The 20,900-nt window shown below is 40.6% G+C and overlaps 1 protein-coding gene across 12 annotated transcripts in view; it reads right to left on the reverse strand.

Moving 5' to 3' along the window:
- The window catches only part of TRDMT1 (tRNA aspartic acid methyltransferase 1), an 83,424-nt gene that overhangs the window by 61,056 nt on the left and 1,468 nt on the right, over positions 1–20,900 (reverse strand). For 2 of the 12 annotated variants that reach the window (XR_006708723.1, XM_045463396.1), the window contains exon 1: positions 10,507–14,179. The exons of 2 other annotated variants lie outside the window; for them this stretch is intronic. Coding sequence is in view for 6 of the 10 variants with exons in the window: in XM_045463396.1 (XP_045319352.1) it covers positions 10,507–10,570 (64 nt within the window). In the remaining 4 variants the exon portion in view is untranslated. Of the gene's footprint in view, positions 1–10,219; positions 10,241–10,265; positions 10,363–10,506; positions 14,202–20,900 lie in introns of those variants that run through there. 8 more of the 12 variants (XM_045463397.1, XM_045463391.1, XM_045463394.1 and 5 more) reach the window with 8 other exon arrangements.

Below are 20,900 nucleotides of genomic sequence, written 5' to 3' on the forward strand. Positions count from 1 at the left end.
CATGAGGCACGTATAGGAAAACACTCCTGTGGTTCTCCTTTACTCACACACTACTACTATATTCACAACACTTCTGACACTAGGTGGATATCCACGATTCACTTGGACACTAACCAGAGTTAGCCAAGGCCCCTTAAGAGCCCAGACCCACAAGACTTCCCCAACGTCAGACACCAAGGGCAAGGAGTAGGTGTCTAGGTTACCGATGACTCTGTCTTACTTGGCTACAAATCAAAGGTTCCCACAACCCCTTCCTTGGATTCCATCATTTGCTAGAACAGCTCAGAGAACTCACAGCGACACTTATGTCTGACAGTTGATTACATAATAAAGGATATGATAAAGGATACAGATGAACAGCCCGCTGAAGAGATACATAGGGCAATGTATGGAAGAGCCCGGAGCACAGGAGTCTCTGTCTCCATGGAGTTGGGGTGCACCGCCATTATGGCACGTGGATGTGTTCACCAAGCCAGAAGCTCTTTGAACCCTATACTAGTAGGATTTTTATGAAGGCTTCATCACATATGCACGATCAACCATCAACTTCCTCTCTAGTCCCTCTCCTTCCCAGAGAATGGGAGTGAAGTTGAAAGTTCCATGCTAATTACCCTTAGTCTTCCCAGTGACCAACCCCCATCCTGACGCTATCCAGGAGCAGATCAAGAGCCGCCTCATTAGAACAAAAGACATTCCTACCACCTAGAAAATTCCAAGGGATTTAGGAGCTCTGTGTCAGGAACCAGGGTCAAAGACCACGTATGAGAACAAAACATGCTCCTAGTGCTCTTATCACTCAGGAAATTATAAGGGTTTTAGGAGCTCTGTGCCAGGAACTGGGGGCAGAGACCAATATATAAGTATTTTCTATTGTTGCAGAGGCATGACTCTTCCTCTCCTCTCCACTTCAAGCTGTGTTATCCGACCCCTCCAGGCAGCTTCTGGAGCAACATTTCAGTCTGGATACTGGGGGTGGAATGAGCATTCTGGAAGTGTTAGGGAACGAGACAACAGCGGCAGAGTTGGGGAACGACACTGAATAAGCAGCTCAGGGGCCAGGGGGCAGGTGGGGCCAAGTGAATCTGGGGTGGCACGCAAATTAAGGTTGATAAAACTTAAAAATGAATCCAGAGATCATGGATGAGGTGGTAAAGGTGAGGCTAGAGAGGAAGGATGGAAGTATAAATAGAGTTTGAAGGGAGATCCCGTGGCATTTGCCGAGATGAGTAAAAGAGAACAAACAAAGATGGCCCCAAGACACGGGTGTGGGCACGAGAGAAAAGGAGACACCTGACATGAGGATGAGGAAGGCTGAAGGGGGAAGGAGAAGCAGGAGTTCAGTTTTGTACACCTTTAGAAACAACAGAGATAACGGGAACATTACAAAATCTGGCCTTACAGAAAAATTGCAGAGAAGCTCACTTTAGAGCCAGTCAGTGTTGTCAGCATCATCAAAGGTAATGCACATTAGTCCCTGTGCATCGCCCTGGCACTTCTCAACTCACCAACCCACTGAACCTGGCACCTTCTCCCATGGCACCATCAGGGCCCTCCTGTTGCCCAGAAGGCATTTCCCAAGACGCGCTCTAAGGAACGTTATCTTACAGGATGCTAATAAGTGTGACCCCCTTCCCCACTTAGAAAAAAAAAAAATGTTCCTTACTCAAATACATATGGGAAGTGTGGATTTAAACCACACAGCACCCTTTTTGCAGGGCTTCTCAACACTTTTGGTCTATTAACGTGTCCTGAGACTTTCATGGGACAATATCGTATGAAGAGCTTCCTAAACTTATTTGACCATCAAGGCAAACTGATTAATACCTCCCAGAAGGCTACGACGTAGGATACCAGCCAGGAAATGGCAACTAACCCAAGAATACATTTTAGTCTTTATTTTACTTGGCTTTTAATATCAAATCACTCCTTAAAATCCTCTCCTCCGTTTATTTTCATGGCACAGTGTTCTTTCAGTCCTCCTTCTCGCTCTCTAATTCTTTCTGCTCAGTTTTGCTCTGTGAATACATCTTCTCTACCTGGCCACACGAAGTCGCTGCCCCCCAGCATTCCATCTTGTTGGTCCTCTTCCCTACACTCAACACATACACAGAAACAAATCTTTATTTCTGGTCTCATCGACCCTCAGGCCAAAATTGACAAGCAGCTGCCCATGTGGCATCTCCGTGGGTGGTACAGACAACTCAAAACTCTGCAAGTCTAAATTGGAACCTATTATTCCTCTCCCACCTTGACAATCCCATCTGATAAAATACCCACGTCACAAACCTAGGAAACTGACACTCAAATAACTACCAGGTTTTGTTGATATTTAGATCCTGTATATAATCTAAGTCATCGTCTCCATTTATTGGCTGTGCCTAAATTCGTGATCTCTGGACAATAATCTCCTCACTGGCCACCATGCCTCTCTGCTCCACTTGCCACCACTATCACATCATGGTCACCCAAAACAATTTCTGGAACACAAATGACAGTTTCATTAACTTAACTTTCATTTGCTAACCAGACCTAGGAGATAAAAATCCAAGCATCTTATCAGGTTGTATGGCGTTGCATGATTTGGTACCTCATAAAAATCTATTTTCTAATAGCATTTATATTGCAATGATATTTTAATATTTGTATGTCTCCACACAGACCACGCTATTTCACATCTGCGTGTCTGTACAGGATGTTCCTTCTGTCCAGTATAACTTTTCCCTTCTTGACTATCTGAAAAACTCTATCTTCCAAAATCCTGCTTGGAAAAAATATCATAACAAAATGGAATAGCAAGTCACCAATTATAAAAAAAGAATAAACCAATGGCAACATGAACACAGCACAAAACAAATACAAATAACAAGTATATGATAATGTTCAACTTCCTAAGTAGCATCAGCAGTATTAGTTATGACATATTATATACTAGGAACTATACCACCTCTATGTATACAGTTCTATCAAGTCCTCCTACCAAGCCTGTTAGGTTAGTTATTATCCCGATTTTATCAATGAGGTCATCCAATGCAATTAAGTAGGGAAAGCCAGCTACAAAACACTGTGGGAAGAAGAAAAGGTGCTAAGATTTACTCAGTACCTACACTGTATTTCCTACATTCGCTGTTTCATTTAACATCATTCACAACACCCTGTGAGAAGGTATTACTGCATCCGTCTCACACAGAGTTCAGGCTCAGAAAGTCACACGACTTTCCAGGACTTACACAGCTCATACTTGGCAGTTCGGTCTGACTCCTAAATAATGGCATTCATTTTGTCACTCAGAGAAATATATGGAGTAGTTCCAAAAACATTGAATAGGAGGCCAGGAAAATGCACAAAGTAGATCCAGTGAGGAAACCTATTCCCTAGTGGATAAGGGAGCTTTCTAGAGAATCAAGAGGGCGAAACAGAATTTTCTGCTCTCTTCATTGCCCCTCTCTTTTACCTCTTCCTACATATTCATTCCATATTATCTTCTTTAGCTATAAATAATTCTTTCTTTCGCTGATCTAGTCCTGCAGAATTCAAATCTAGTCTGAAAGCTCTTTGACAACTTCAAATACTTAATAACCAGCTTTTTCTAAAGGCCATTTTTAACAACATGTAATAACTTTCTATAACTTTAGTATTTTTGGTAATAGCTGCCCGTATTCCGAGCACTAGTGATGCGCTTTGTGTTTATTAATGTATAATTTTCATACCTCCGCTTTGAGGTAAGTACTATAATTGTCCCCATTTGATAGAAAAGGAAACAGGCACGGAAAGTTTAGTTTTTGTCCAAGGTCACAAAGCTAGGAAGTACCAAGGCCTTCTGACAACAGAACCGTGTCCTGTCGACGAGGAGATGAAATGGTCTCTCCCTGAAACTGTCCCACACAAACACTGCCTGATGCTACTATCTCCCAGTGCCAAACACAGGAGGATTTAAGACCAAGCTGCTACAAAAACAAACCACCGTATTTCAAATTATGCGACGCTACCAAATAACTGTCGGGGACGGTTTAAGTATCAAATATTAAAAGGCTGAGAGAGCACTTGAAAAGTAGAAAAACCGTGACAGCTGAAGGATTCCTACAAGCATCTGGCATGTGAAGTGTACGTGTTCCTGCTCCTGATGTTTCTTCCACGTGAGCGCTTTCTGTTCATTTTAAACCCCTCCCCCATCCCAACCCTTCACCACTTCCATGGGAAGGAAGAGTGACCGCTCTAATCAATGGGCTAATTTGAGAAGAACCAACTGGGCCTGCTGGCTCGGCTCCACCGGTCTTCCTCTTGGGAATAAGCTACCCACAGGCAACATGTGTTCTGCCTGCTTCTCCAGCTGGGCCCAAAGGTGTGCTGCCTGATCGTCTGGCTGAATATTAGCTGACCCATCTGGCCCTCTCACTAAGCTACATCCTCCGACGCAGACTTCATCAGGAATAAAAAGCATACAAATTCTTATTTCCTGATTGCCTTCCTCCTGTTTTATTTCTCTCTTTGTTCAGAAGTATGAAGAGGGATACGGTTTATTGGGCCCCTAAAAGCCCCAGTAGGTAGGTCACAACACAAATTAAACCGGTCATCTACACGTTAGGACAGGGTAAATGATCTGATCTGTGCAAAACAGTAATAAAGACTCTGTGGTGAAGTAAACGTTCATTTTCAACACATAAACGACAGGTACTTCTATCATCCAATGGAAAGTTAGGGTTCTCCTCTGTTGAATATACAAAATCCATCCTACATATTTCATCTTTGTATTTCAAGTTTGGAAAAAACAATCTGATAACTTCTATAGATAATAGAGAACCAATGATACATATTTTCAAACGGGACAAATTTTTACATCACTTCACTTTAAATCTGGTAAGAAGTCATAAGAGTAACTATGGGGAAATAGGCCAAAAAAGAGGACATTTTTACAATCCCAAAGACAATAAAAGAGAAAAAAAAATTAAGCGGCTCAAATTCTAGCCCCTTACAGCTACTGCTCCAGAAACATCCCCAGGTGACATTCAGACCTACATTTAATAATAATAAACTTGCCAGATTCAGTTTTAAGCACACCTAATTCTAAAGTGGTTTGGGAGAGTCCCAGGTTGGCATATAAGTCATTGAGAAATGAAGATAAAGAAATTCAGAAAATAACTAAAGACTGACAAATGGCTTAACATTTTAACAGAAAATATTAAGGCTGAGTAACTCCTACTAAATATGATTAAGTGTTATGTAACTAAAACTCAAAATCAACACCTTTAGAAATTATTTGGTAGAGCAGGCCTTTTTACTTTTAAGGATGTCTCAGTGGCTGACTCTCTCTCTCTCTCTCTCTCTCTCTCTCTCTCTCTCTCTCTCTCTATATATATATATATATATATATATGTAAGCTAAGTGTCCATGTGTTTATTGGTCATCTGTATATTTTCTTTGGAGAAATGTCTATTTATGGCTTTTGCCCATTTTGGAATTGGACTGTTTTTTATTCTGTTGTAGGGGTTCTTTATATATTCTGGATATTAATCCCTTATGACATATATCCCTTAATCCTTTATGATATATATATACATATATATATATATGTATATATATATCAGCTAGAGCTTTCTTTTATTCAACACTTTAAACCACATTTTACTTTTTTCCTGATATCACATTTTATGAGAGAAACAAAATCTTATTAACAAATAAGATTTACCTCTGCAGGTAAATCTTATTTACATCTGCAGCTTGCCTTGCAGGCCCCACCAACATATAACTCGCAAAACAACCTCTCCCACTGCTTTCTGAATGGAGGTATTTTCATTTCATTAGCCAACACTTCATAGACTGTGTAGGCATAAATAATGTCAAAGCAGTAATAAGTGGACCCTATACAGTGCAACATATTTTAAATAATGTGAAAGATATTTGTTATACTTGTGGCCATCTAGAATCTCTGCCTGTGTCTTTTATGTTTGAAAATTTTACCATATTTTGAGTCCCTTCTTTCCAAAACAGAACCCAGAACTCACTCTCCCAGCTTTCTTTGCTGGCAATGGGATCTAATGTGCACCAATCAACTGCATCCATATACAGCTTTAATTCAGAAGTAGCAATGTGAGGAAGCAAATGAAAAAAAATCCATCATTTTGGTGACAGAGACGGTAGAAGCATCCACCCTTCAGGGGAAAACAGTGATGACACTTCTCACACGTGGCCCCCAGCAGTATTGGGGAAAGCGGCGATGTCGGTATGAAGCTGTGTAGGAGCAAAGCCCAGAATGTTGTTTGAGAAGTGCTCCTATTCAGCTAACCTCTTGCTGGGTGTTATGTAGATTCTGTGAGCTTCCAAATGTGTGTGTGTGTGTGTGTGTGTATTTTTTTTTTTTTTTTTTTTTTTGCTTATGTTAGCTAGAGAATAGATTATGTGGTTTGTAATGAAGAGTTCTGTATTATATAAAAATTTCGGCTAAAAAAACCATGCTTTTATCAACATAACGATAGAATGATTACCAACTCAATAATAAACTCAACAGCCAACCACAGACAACCTGTCACAAGTGTAGGACTGTGCTAGAAGCTATACTGGAACAAAAAGAAATACCAGAAGATATGGAGTATGTAAACACATAGACATGCAGATAAAAAATAAAGTTAAATGAAACTCAGAAGATAAAGAAGTATCTACATAGTGACTGCAACAATATAAGAGCACATTGCATTTCCTTCTTAAGATGAAAATTTCAATTGAGGTATTAAAATGTCCATTGGTTTTCACACAAAACTATCATGCTGCCCAAGCAATTAAATTTATCTTTTAAAATTCAGTTATGTGGAAGCAAGTATCTGCAAATCATATAAGTCATAAGGGATTAATATTCAGAATATATAAAGAACCCCTACAACAGAATAAAAAACAATCCAATTCCAAAATGGGCAAAAGCCATAAATAGACATTTCTCCAAAGAAAATACACAGATGACCAATAAACACGTGGACACTTAACTTTAGTTGTTAGAACAATCAAAATCAAAACCAGACTAGAATATCACTTCACACCCTTTAGGATAACTATTACCAAAAAAAAAAAAAATATATATATATATACACACACACACACACACACACACACACATACACACACACACAAATATATTGGAATAAGGAATCATTTTGATAGATGGAGAAATTGGAACCCCCTCCCACATTGCTAGTACAAATATAAAATTGTGCAGCCACTGTGGAACAGTTTGGCAGTTATTCAAAAAGTTAAATATAGAATTATCATATGCTCCAGCAATTCCACTCCTGGGTATATATTCAAAAGAACTGAAAGCAGGGAATCAGATACATTGAAACCAATACCCATAGCAGTATTATTCACAAGAGCCAACAGGCGGAAACAACCAAGACCATCAACAGAGAAATGGATGAACAAAATGTGGTATATGCATATAATGGAAAACTATTCGGCCATAAAAAGGAATTGAAGCACTTCTATGTTACAAGATGGATGAACCTTGAAAACATACTGAGTGAATCAGATACAAAAGGGAAAAGATGATGGGGAGTCCTTGTTTAGAGGGTACAGAGTTTCTGTTTGGGATGATGAAAAAGTTCTGGAAAGGATGGTGTTGATGTTTGCACAACACTGTGAATTTAGTTAATGCCACTGAAGTGTACACTTAAAAATGGTTAAAATGGTACCTTTTATGTTATGTGTATTTTACCACAATAAAAAAAAAATGTTTTGATCATAAACCTTATCTAGAAATCTGAAGTTATTATTCCTCTTGTGCTTATTATTATATAAACTGTAGATCCAAGTAGTGGATTTAAACATAAAAATGGCAGCACAGCATGGTTAAGAGGTCAGGTGCAGAAACCTGGGTTACAATACTGGCTTTACCACTAACTAGTTTATTAAATCATTAACATAGAGCCCGACATGTAAAAGGTCCTTAATAAATACTGCAGTTAGCGCTCTTACCTTTGGTCTTTCTTACTGTATAAAAACCACATGGGAAACAGCAATGCATCTTATTACAAAAAAATTTTAAACTTTGGTGCATCAAACAAATGAACACCGGAATACAAACATGTGGGGAAAATATTTGCATCAGATATGATTAAGAGTCAATACTCCTTATAGGTAGGCCTGAAACCAAAAGGTGAGAGTCCATCAAGGTGGAGACACAGCAGGAAGGCTACTTTGAATCACAGGGTCAGCCACAGAAGGCTACTCTGAAGGGGCCACATGTGAACCAAGACATGAGACATGAAATGCAGCTGCGGCGGAAGAGTCTGGGATTAGAGCACTCTGGATAGAGACGACAGCAAAAACAAAGGCCAGAACATAACAGGAACCTGGAGGGTTTTGGAGCCCAGAGAAGGACCAGTGAGTCTGGATATGGGAAGGAGGAGGACATAAGGTTGAAGAGGCAGACAGAAGCCAGATCTCCAAAGCAGAGGAGAAGACGGGGCTGTGATTCTAACCTCAAAGGGAAGCCACTTAAGCAGGGAAGTGACATGATCTGATTTACTGTGCAAAAGATCATTCTCTTTTGTGGAGAAAGGGTGGAGCGGGGAAGAAAAGTAGAAGCAGGGGAACAATTGGGAAACTATTTTAATAAAGCTTACATTCAGGATGGTAGCAGTGGTAACAGAAATATGTGTACAAATTCAGTATGCACTGGTTAATAGGAGAAAATATACTTATATTTCATTGAAAAAAAAAATGCAAGTTAGAATTATACAATTTCTCCTATCAAATTAGCAAAGGTTAAAAAATGGATATTACAATTCCTAATGAATATGTAGTTCAGGGAGGCACTTAATTTGCTATATTATCTATCAAAAAACCTTAAAAAAGATTCTCATAATTTTACTTTGTTAAGTGGCACACAGTCTCTTATTGTTAAACAAATTAATTTCACTTTTAGAAAAAACGGTTAAAGAGAAAATTAGAATTTATGCACAAGGATGTAACTGTAGCACATTTATACTTGCAAAAAATTAGGGGATAATCTTATGTTCAACCCTTGAGGAGTGGTTGAGTTACAGTTTATGATAAAGTACAAAACAAGCTTTAAAATTATGTTCATTAAGGGTTTTCAAGATAAGGGGGAAAATGCTGACATTATAAAATCTTACAAAATTAACTAAGATAATAGATAGTTCTAGAATTTTCTCTTTTTTGAAACTTTATTCATTCATTCGTGTTAAGTGATCTCTACACCCAACATGAGGCTGGAACCCACAACCCCGAGATTAAAAGCCCTGTGCTCTTCTGACTGAGCTAGCCAAGCACCCCTAGAATTTTCTTTTGTTTTCAAGCTGGTAAATTTTGATAAGAGAAGTGAACATAGAGAGCCAGAAAATAATTGGTAAGTAATAAAAATTTAATAATCACTGACCTCATCTACAACCAAATATATATGCTCAGAAAACTGATCATGCTCAACTCATTATATATTCTCTGTATCTTACAGTAGTAGTCTTTTCTTGCCCTCGAAACTAAAAAAAGGAAGCAGGCAAGTTTCAGCTTTGTGGTTGTCTTAGTAATTTAAGAATAAACATGCATGCTCCAAGTCTATTTGTCACGCTGTTTCTCCAGTGCCTCGACAGTACCTGGCACAGTACAGGAGCTCAAGAATTATTTTTGAGCAAACGTCACCAAAAACGAAACCTTTCAGCTCCAACTTATCACTAAAGAAATTTAAAATCTCAAAATCGAAGACGTACATAAAAGAGAGGTACTAATAATTTATAATGCTTTGAGTGGCTACAATGTACTACGCACTATTATTAAACATTTCACTCGCCTCATCTCTAATCCTCACAAGCCTTCTCTGAAAATAGATTATTTTTCACATTTTAAAACCAGGAAACATGTTCAAAAATGTGAAGGACCTAGCCCAAGGTCACAACGAAGTTTCAACTCCGCTCTCCTGGCGCCTAAGTATCTAGACAAGACCAGCTGTTTCTTTTCAAAGGCCAGAAAGGAGCAGGTTTTGACTCAATGCCTTCTCTCCACAGTGTATTTAGGCTTCCCTAACTTCGACCTTGAACTGCAGCTATCCCTTCGAAAGTCCCTCCCCTCACCGGCCAAGACCCCCAGCGACCTCCCCTCCCTCGTCTCCACTTCGTCCAGGGCAAAAGCAGCAGGTGTCCACGCCTCTAGGTGGCAGCCACACTTAGAATTGGGGACCCGCACCAGGCAGGGGCTCGCCTCTCCCCCCCTTCGCGGGTACCCTTTTAGTTCGAGTTTCTAGCCTGGCCTCGCGGACGAGCACTCACAAACGGAGTCCTCTGAGACGTGGGGCCCGCCCTTCAGGCATCGCTCGGGGCGGGAGGAAAGGAGTCTCCGCCCGCAGCGCCGGGCGGGGACGGAGCGCTGGGGCGGTTTCCAAGACAACCAAGCGCCCCCTCCCCCTCCATTCTCCGCCCCCAGCGTCTCGCCGCTTCGCCCCTCCCCCGCACCCCGGCTGTGAGCAGCGCGGAGGGGTGAACGTAGGGAGAGGCGGGGTGTGCTCCTCACCTCTCAGCGCCTGGTGCATGCCCCCAATGCCGCTGTACAGCTCGAGGACCCGCAGGGGCTCCATCTCCACGCCGCTGCCGCCGCCTCGCAGCTAGGCCTGCCGGTTCCCCATCTCGTCCTTCCTCCTCCCGCGCTGCTCCCTCGCCTCTGGTTCCGCGGCTTTTCAGTTCCCCCTCTCCCGCAGCTCCCGCGCTCGGAGAGCTTCAAGCAGCTTGGGGGGCCCGGGGGTGACAGGGGTCAGCGGGGGGACAACGGACACAAAACAGTACGGCCTCCCAAGTGAATAGCAGCCTAATTTACACTCCATCTTCCTGTCAGAGTGCATTCAGGGACTTTGGAAGAAAACACTAAGCCGGAGCTCCGTAGACGGGCGAAATCTACCTTTGCCTCAAAGTGAATTAACACAGAACCCAGAAAAACTCATTTTCCAGGCTCGCTGCTTCACTGTCACTTGGAAGCCTTAAGTGTCCAGACCTCACTAACGTTGGTTTTGTGCACGTACCACGTGCCAGGTTTTGTGGCTGTGCTGGGGTGACAGAGATAAACCAGCCTCCTCCCGCGAGCGGGTCCCAGAGTTAGTTACAAGTTCAGAATTCAGCGGCCATGCAGCAGAGAGCCCCTGTGCACGCCAGGACAGAGGACGCTTGCTGTAATTGTTAGTGGGGTTCGTTGTACTTTAACGTGGATAGTATCCTGAACAGAGGATCTGCTGTTAATATAACGCGGAAGTATTTATGCCCCTCCAAGTGCCGGGGCCTTGCTTCTCCAAGATGCTCCAGTGACCACGTCGTCAGAAGCCGGATCACAAAGTAAAACATGGCCATGTGCAAGGGAGGAAATGATCTCATGGTGTGGTGTCATATTGTTCCCATTACCACCACACGTTAACTTTTGTTAGGAAAAACTGGGGAGTGCCACTTGTAATAAGTTAAGAACTGATTTGTTAGAAACTTTGCAAGTGCCCCTTTGTAATGTTATAAACAAAAGTATGACTACCCTATCTGAATTATGGAACTGCTCCATTTTGATGTTTCCCATGAAACGTTTTCATTGTAAATGTGTATTGGCCTTTAAATGTTTTTGTTGGTCACTTATTTCAGATACGAAGGGTGGCAGAAAGACAGCAGAGAACAGAATCTTAGCCCTGGCATTGGCAATAACTGATTATGTGACTTTGCACTGAGCCTGGTTTCCCCATCTGCAAAATAAAAGGGAAGGAAGCAGGAGACATGGGTGCTGAGGGCCCTGCAGCTCTAAGATTCTAAGCCTGAATTCGTTTTTGAGAAAGCGAGTCCCCTTTTGGCCACATGTCAATTATCTGCTCAAATTGAAATTATCCAAAAGACATTTTTTAAATCTGGTGTAAACAAATGTACTCTTTTTTTAAATTTTTTAAAAATATTCATTTTTCAGAGAGAGAAAGAGTATGTGAGTGGGGAAGGGGCAGAGTGAGGGGAAGACACAGGATCTGAAGCAGGCACCAGGCTCTGAGCTCTCAGCACAGAGCCCAACGCAGAGCTGGAACTTGTGAACGGCGAGATCATGACCTCACCCGAAGTCAGATGCTTAACCGACTGAGCCCTGTGTTCAGGCGCCCCTGAACAAAGGTACTCTTAAGCCAACTTAATTTATGGAAATCATATATACACAGTAACATCACAAATATAATGCATGAATCAAACTTTTCTAGTATTTGTTACATAATATTAGTACAATAAACACATCAGCACCTATAAAGGGAGCTATGTAGTCACAATGATTTATATACGGTCAACAACCAGAATGTTACACAAACCTAGAATCTGTTTAGCATGGGTACTATAAATCAAAATAAATATGACCAACGATCTTACCCTGTAGGGGAGAGACAGGCCAAAACTATGTGGACGAGTTCGTGGAAAATGCCAATCTCCTGAGAGGGAGGAAGGTAGACCCCCTTCCCACACAGGCTGATTACAAACTGTTCACGCTGATCCTTAAGGGTCTTCACAATATAGCCCCCGACTTATGTTTCTTTCTTAACTCTGTTTTCTCTCCTTCTTCAGCTCTGCTGCAAACTGGAACAGTGGGCATTCCCCAAACATCCTTCGTGTCTCAGTTTCCCCACTCGTGTTCCTTGCTCATGTTCTTTATGTTGCCCAGAAAGGCTAGCCTTCTTCTCTAAATTCTCTGTCGAACAGATTCTTCCTTCTAGAATCCTAGGCTACAAACCCCGACGTGTTTGGTTCCCTGACCCATACCTTGCCAGCGTTCTGAAATAGAGATCCTACCTGTTCCTATCGTGAAATCTTTTCAATTCTTTCCAACCCAGTTTCTGCCTGATCCACCACATCCGGATACATGGTATTTCCTCTCTAAAGCATATCACGTGTGATAATCATTTCAAGACTGAAAACGTTCGCCATAATCATAATGTGCAACCATCTCCGTGGAGACAACGATAGATGTTAGATCCCCTCAGATTAGGTATGCATTCATGTCCAAACCCTGGCACAAGTTGTGTGAGGTGAGGGTGCCACAATCAGGAGTAGTTCAGGAGGAGGATAGGATGGGGAGCACAGAGAAAATGAGGATACACATTGATGACTCTTTCCCAAAGCAAATTACAAATGTTCTTAAAGGAGAAAAACAGCTTTCTAATCCTACAGTTTCCCATAAAGTTATCCTCAGTGACATGTCCCACAGAGCTTATATTCTAATGACAGAAGCTCAACACACTTTCTGACAATACAAATATCAAAAATCAAACTTGAGGACATTCAGTGTTGTTTTCCCTCAAAACACACAAAATACGCTTGAAAAAAAAAAGCCAAAATGCTAGTTAACACCTGGCACAAAGGAAGCATATCAGAAATAATTAAGGAGTACAATATAACACTAAGACTATGTTAAAAAAATAACAGCATATCTCAGTTATTTAAGAGCTCATCGTATAACTTGAAATCTATCATATTTTGTTCTTCCTCTCCTGCCTGCCATTCCCGTGAACATTAATATCCAACAGAACTAAGACAGTCCGCCAAATGTTTAAAATACTTTTGGCAATCATCTTTGAGTTTCATGATCCAGGCCATTCTTTATTCCCCAGTGAAACGTGATGTGGATTCTTACACAGCCTGGCCGAAGGGAGAGAATACCCTGTTTATGCAAATTTGAATGATGAATACATTACATTCTGGTTTCACCCAGCAAAAAGAATGGTCTTTATGAATTGCATGGAAAAAAAAAAAAAAAAAAAAAAGTAGTCATGTGGGAGTAAATTGGCAATAAATGTCCTCAAGAGAGGAAATTGTATTCAGAAGGGATCTGAATCAGAAAGGCCCTGAGAATTCATCTTCCACTTGCAACCTCCTGCTTATTCAAGAAGGCCTTTACATCACAGTACCAATGCGCCAGCATTAGGCCTCAGCTGTGAGCTGTTCCTGAGGGGCACAGCATACTTCACAGAGGGAGACGTTTGCAGTGAAGGCCTTAAATTAGTAGAACATCTTTGTTTACAGTCACCTAAAATCTATTCTTTCTGCACTGATTTTGAAGACCTGTCCCTCTTCGATAATGAGAGCCAAAGAGCGTAAACAGGAATCGTAGGTCTGCTGCTTCCTAGCTATGCAACTTTGGGCAAGTCACTTACCCTCTCTGAGCCTAAGCACATGTCTAAAATATGTACAAATAAGACATGTGGTGGCTGTGAGGGCTAGAGGACAATCTGAAGCGCGTAGCCCAATGCCTAGCACAACATAAAAGTGTGTTTCATAAACAGCATCTATCGGATGACGTCGTCTAAGTGATTTCATTCTCGGTCCCTTCAACTGTGTCCAACAGCGTGATTCTGACCCCTGCAATTGCTCACCCCCCAATTGGGTGATGCCGGTTTTAGGAGCCACAACTGAACAAGGTCACATCAGCACGCTGCAGAGAGGTGCTTATGGCCACAGACCTCTAAGGGCCCTAAGTGGGGGTTGTGGATGGCGTCTAGGAGTGGTCTGGCTTGGAGAAGTATGGATGCGAGGCTGGAAGTCTGCAAGCCAGAGGCATGACCGAGGGGGTGCGGAGCCTAGGAGCGCTGGAAGTCAGTAGACAGCAGCACACATAACTGTCTCGCTCTGAACTCCCACCAAGACCCAGGCAGCTTGAGAGGTAAGTCTACAGGTCTGGCAATCTTAGGGGAAAATTGTTAGTGACCTCACCCAGGATGCATCAGATACATGAGTTGCTGAGACTAGGGGTGGTGTAAGGGGAGACCTAGTAATACCATCCGATCACTTACTGACTTTTATGTGCCAAGCACTGAAGAAATATTTAGCTTAAAATGGTTTTAAATGGAAAAACCTCTAACCTATTTCCAGCCATGAAAGTGCCAATAATAAAAACAACTTCGTGCCTTCTGTCCCCTGAACATAAGACTATTTTACCAACTGTATTGACCCTCCAGAACCACACTGTCCAATAGGGTAACCGCCAGCCACATTTGCTGATTGAAGTTTAAATTAGCTTAATTAATATTGAAAGCGTAGTTTATTAGTCACGCTAGGCATGCTCCAAGTATTTAATAGCCACATGTGGCTGATGGCTACAGTAGTGCTCAGCCAAGAGAGAACACTTCCATCATCACAGAAAGTTTTATTGGAGAGAGTTGCTTGAAAGTCAGTCTCGTGAAGTCATGACCTTAACAGGTAGCCCATCAATAAATGAACAATGTTGAAGTGTGCAGCAAGTGCTTAATTATTGTACTATGAACACTGATTTAAAATAATTCCCCCAAGGGGCGCCTGGGGTGGCTCAGTCGGTTAAGGGTCTGACTTTGGCTCAGGTCATGATTTCATGGTTCATGGGTTTGAGCCCCGCATTGGGCTCTGTGCTGACAGCTCAGAGCCTGGAGCCTGCTTCGGATTCTGTGTCTCCCTCTCTCTCTGTCCCTCCCCTGCTCGTGCTGTGTGTGTGTGTGTGTGTGTGTGTGTGTGCACGTCTCTCTCAAAAATGAACATTAAAAAAAATAGAAATTAAATTAAAAATTAATAAATAAAATAAGTGCCCTAAACCATAAGAGACTCTTAAATACAGAGAACGAACTGAGGGTTGGTGGGGGTGAGTGGGGGGGGACAGGGAAAATGGGAGATGGCCATTGAGGAGGGCACTTGTTGCGGTGAGCACTAGGTGTTGTACATAAGTGATGAATCATGGGAATCTACTCCCGAAGCCAAGACTACACTGTATACACTGTATATTAGCTAACATGACAATAAATTATTCAAAAAATCACAAAATAATTCAATTCAATTCAATTCAACTAAAAAGTGTCCTAAAGATATAGAGGAAAAGGAACTCACACAATAGCAAACCTTGTAACCAAATATTTCAGTTCTTCCTCTGATGTCCATTCACCTTGTTCACAAACTGTCACAAAAGAAAAGAGGCAGGAAACAACAGGTGTGTTCTTTCAATGACATGATGAACTTCCAAGAGAAAAAGAACAGATGGAAAATGATGAACTTCATGGTGTCTTGAAGGAATAGTACTTTTATGAAGTGTACTCTAGGGACTTCCAGTTGTAAATACTATCTTATGCTTACCTCAGAAGAAGGAAGAGAATAAATGTGTTTTTTTAAATCAGAATCATGAGGAAATGTAATTCTAGATTTTTCTGCTGAAAAGCATAGAAACCATGCAGTTGGCCCTACAGCTTACCATCTCAAAGTACTCAGTCACAGATTTTTGACACTGATTTTTCTCTTTCAGATTATATCTGAAATGTCTAATTTAAAAATGTTTGGCAATAAATGTTAAAGATTATATTTCAGTTACATTAAAGATAGGGGGATTCTCTATCTTTAAAACTGCTCTCCTACACCCATGGAAATTTAGAGCCGGAAGAAATCTTAAGGACTATTTGCCAGCGTTTTTCCAACTATTCTTAGATGTAGAACCTTTTCTTCGAACAAAATTTCCCCTAGGATCAGGCACAGAGGGTGTGTTCACACACACACACGGATGCACACAGCTGTTGTGTTGTTAAAGCATGGGTAGTAGAGGCCCAGAAGAACTCCGGATCACCTCCCCTACCCTCACCCACCCCTGCAGCTGCCTCTAAGTGACCCCATATGACCCTGATTTCACCCAGTCTTCATCTGACCTCCAGAAAGTTGAGGTCACTTGCCCAAGCCCACGACAACAGGGAATCTGTTATTTGGGTTTCCTTCAGAGGTTTTTCTAGGGCCAGCTATATCACAAGTTAGTACAGAAGATACTCAGAAGGCTCAGCTGTCCCACGCCTGCTGGGCCTCCACCCCCAGAAGGAAAGCCAAGGATCCAAACTAAAGCAGCCCTGATTCCCAGAATACACTGCTTCCTGAGAACAGGTTGGCCTGAGGAATGAAGGCAACTTTTGAGATCCATGAAGGTTACCTTCACTGATAGGGCAATGCGTTTTGTAAAGATTAAACAAAAAGGTTAATTCTGCTTCACAAAAAAGAGACAACCTCAAAGATGCATGACTAAAATGTATAATAGATTCTGGGCCCAGTTATTTCTACAAAGACACCTTGATGCAGTGCAAGGAACATGGTCCTTAGAATAAATGAGTCAATATGAATCCTGCCTCTAATACTTTCTTCATTTATGTAACAAGGGTAATATGTGCTAGCAAGGTAATGTCTGTATTTAATCAATAATTAATCGACACAGGTAAAGAGAGACAGTGAGAGAGAGAGAACCTCAGTAACGTGCCTAGAACAATGAATACTGGTTTCCTTCCCTCTCTGAACAACTGTGTCATAATGTAAGTTACATTTCATTCTTTTCTAACAATTACACACAGAGAACTGTTTTCCTGGTTGGTATGCTTTCAAAAAGAGTATATTACCAAGATACTAATTTGCATTTTCTCTACAAGATGTCTTTCCTTATTGTTTTCTATGATAGCCTTTGTTATGTCAGGCAGGAAAACAAGACTCATGATGGGAATAGAAGAGATAAAAATGAAAGAGAGCTATTCGTACTTTGCTCCTTTTCTCTGCTAATTCGTCAAACCTTCAGAACTGTTTGAAGTAACCAAATCCCCCTAACCAGATCTAGCAAGGCCAGGAAGAGGAAAACATGTACACACATCCCACATTCACCACACATACACACACGCTCTATAAAATACTTCATTCTTCTTCACAGCCTTTTTATTTTTTAATTGCTACTTTTGTCAATACTGACAAATTAAAATCCAGATCCAGAGAAAAATCATATAAAAGCATTTTTCACCTTACCCTTGCTAGTCAGGTACTAGTTTAGATACACGGCAATATCACTTGGGATCGTTATCACACAATCCATTAGAGATAAAAATAAGCAAAATATAATAACATTATTACTAGGTCTATTCACTCCATAAGAAAAAAAAACTCAACTTTGTATTTACTTAAAACTGTTAAAACTGATCTTACAGCCTTTCAAAGTCACTTCAGTAAACCTGATACAACATAAGTACCACTTAACCCCAAACTTTCTATTCACGCTGGAATGCCCCAGAAGCCATTAACCCTTCTATTACAGGTTACACTGACTCCCAAAGATCAAGATTTAGTGTTCCATTTCCATCTAAGGTAATTACTGCGAAGTTAAAATATAGTACAAGTCCCAAAGGGATTTGCTCTATGTTTAGTCATTCAGAGAATACAGAGTGACCAAAATAGACTATATTTTAGTGGATGGCAAAGTATGCTTTAATAATAGGATAGTATCCATCATACACATTCACACAGGCCTGTACATTTCAAAGAACTTTATGAATGTTTAAAATGCTCATAAATCCATCTAGACCCTATCTGTTTTCTTTTTGAATATTCAGGTGTTTTGGTTTTTTTTTTTAACAAAGAATCTAAAGAAGAAAACTTCATGTGATTTGCTGAACGTCCCCTAAACCAATATTCCCCAGATGAACAGATTTATTTACAAATCACCAAAGTGCTTTTTTTTTTTACAGAAATCAGAAGATAGCATTAATTTTTTTAAAAAATCTAGAAGATATCAAAGGGAATGAAAGAAGAGAGCTGGTGTATATTTTGAGGGGGAAAAATCACATTAGGAGTTAAAAATCATTCTGGTTAGGAAAAAATGTCAGGAATCTGCAGGGCCCATCTTTTTTTACTCCTTTCACTTTACGGCTCAATCCTACAATAGGGTGGGAAAAGAATGAAACCAAGAGCAGTATTTATGCACCCTTGTAGAGATCACAGTTTGAAAACCCAAAAGCTTCAGACCTCAGTTCAGTCCCATTACCTGTTCCCTATAGAGGTGAGACATAATTATTTGGAAAACAAATTTTTGTTTATCACCCAAAGTGAAAGAGACCTAATAAGCATACATCAGAAATGCCCAGAGTATTGAAAGCCCAATCCAACTATAAGAGAATAATTCTTTCTCTTTTTGCACTACTAATAAAATATTTACGCCCATCACACGTAATCTGGAAAACAGGAAAATACATGAAAAAAGCAAATTTAAAAAACTACAAGACATAACTATGGCCAACATTTTAGTATTTCTCTCTCTAGTCTTTGCACTAATTATGTTTTACCAAAATCATAATCTTACTGCATTTGTGTTTTTTTAATGTTTTTTCATGTTTATTTTATTTTGAGAGAGAGAGAGAGAGAGAGAGAGAGCACGAGCAAGGGAGGGGCAGAGAGAGAAAGAGGGAGACACAGAATCTGAAGTAGACTCCAGGCTTTGAGCTGTCAGCACAAAGCCTGATGCGGGGCTTGGACTCACAAACCACGAGATCATGACCTGAACCAAAGTCGGATGCTTAACCGACTGAGCCACCCAGGCGCCTCTGCATTTGTGTTATATACCTTGTTTTTTTTTTTCATCTAACATTTTATCATGACCAGTTCTCCATTTTGATCAAAGAGATGTATCATTCTTTCCCATGTTATCTTTAGTTTTTCCCGAATTTTCTAAATAATGCATGCTAATTTGGAGGGGTAAAGCAAATCACAAAAGTAAAAGGAGGAAAAAGACATACCCTTCTAAAAAAAACCTTGATTTCATCCCTACCCCTAAAAAACAACCACTTTTAAACTGTTCCCTGGGTATCTTTCCTTCCTTGTTTCTGTAGTCCATAAACAACCATAATTTGTGTTCCTAGTCTGTCAGTATTGAACATTTAAGAGGATTCAGTTTTTGCTACCATGAACAGTACATGAATATTCTTGCATATAAATATTCAAATGCTCTGATATTTTCATCAGCTAGAGTCTAGAAGGGGGGGTCACAGGTGAAAGTCATAATTATTACATAAGTTCTTGATGCATATTGTCAAAACTCATTTCCAGAACGATTAGAGTCCAAACTCCCATCAGCAGTGACTGAGAACATTCACCTCCTACATCCACATGAACAAGTGATGTCATTTTAAACCTTTGTCTATCTTGTAGGCCAACAATTAGGGTGTCATTTTTATTTTCCCTTTTTTTTGGTTAACATCGAGGATGAATTATCACATCTTTATGGGACATCTGTAATTTTTTCTTTTGTCAATTATTTTTCACATTTGTCCTTTTGCTTCTGGGATGATAGGAGACTCTTACTGAATTACCACAATTTTATTTTTGTTGTTATAAAGCCGTCAACCACGTGTATTGTAAAAACACTTCCCCGTTCATCAGTTTCCATTGAATTTGGGTTATAATATTTTATGACACAGAAGTATTAAATTTTCTGCCATCAAATATACATAGTTTTCCTTTGTGACTTATCCTACGTCTCTGTATGTGCTTCTCTTCCTTATGTTTCGTTTTTTAAAATCCATTTTGATATGGGGTGCAAGCTGAGGTTTTAAACCTAACTTTCCCGCAAATATCTAGTTTTCCCTTCCCTGGTGGTGTGTAACACTTTCTCTTTCCTCTTTCATACACTATATTCTAAGTTCGTATCATCCCCATAGGGCCTCACTCTTCTTGGGATGCGTCTGCTATTCTGGCTGGTGAACCACACTTGCAATTACTGGAACTTTGTTGTACATTATCACACCTAGTAGGAAGTTCCACAATGCCTCTTCTTTTGCAAACCTTTCTTAGCTATTCCTTCCTGTCCTAAGGTCATTTTGGTATCCCCTCAAGATTTGTTACCAGTTACCCTCCCAGCTCTTTTTGGTGGCAGAGTGGCAGAAATAGGATCCCAGGCGCTAGGGGAACACATTAGATGTTCCCCACACAACTTCTGGCTAAAAGGAGTGTGATATGAGTGGCAGTCTAAACCTTTTCAGCTTCACAGGGGAGTTTTTAGAGTCTCAAGTTCATCTTGAGGCTTCCAACTTATTTTTATTGTATTTTTTTAAGTAAGCTCTATGTCCAAGGTGGGGCTTGAACTCATGACTCCCAAGATCAACAGTTGCTTTCTCTACC

The sequence above is a fragment of the Leopardus geoffroyi genome, chromosome B4 (genome assembly GCF_018350155.1).
Source record: "Leopardus geoffroyi isolate Oge1 chromosome B4, O.geoffroyi_Oge1_pat1.0, whole genome shotgun sequence".
NCBI classification, from domain to species: Eukaryota; Metazoa; Chordata; class Mammalia; order Carnivora; family Felidae; genus Leopardus; species Leopardus geoffroyi.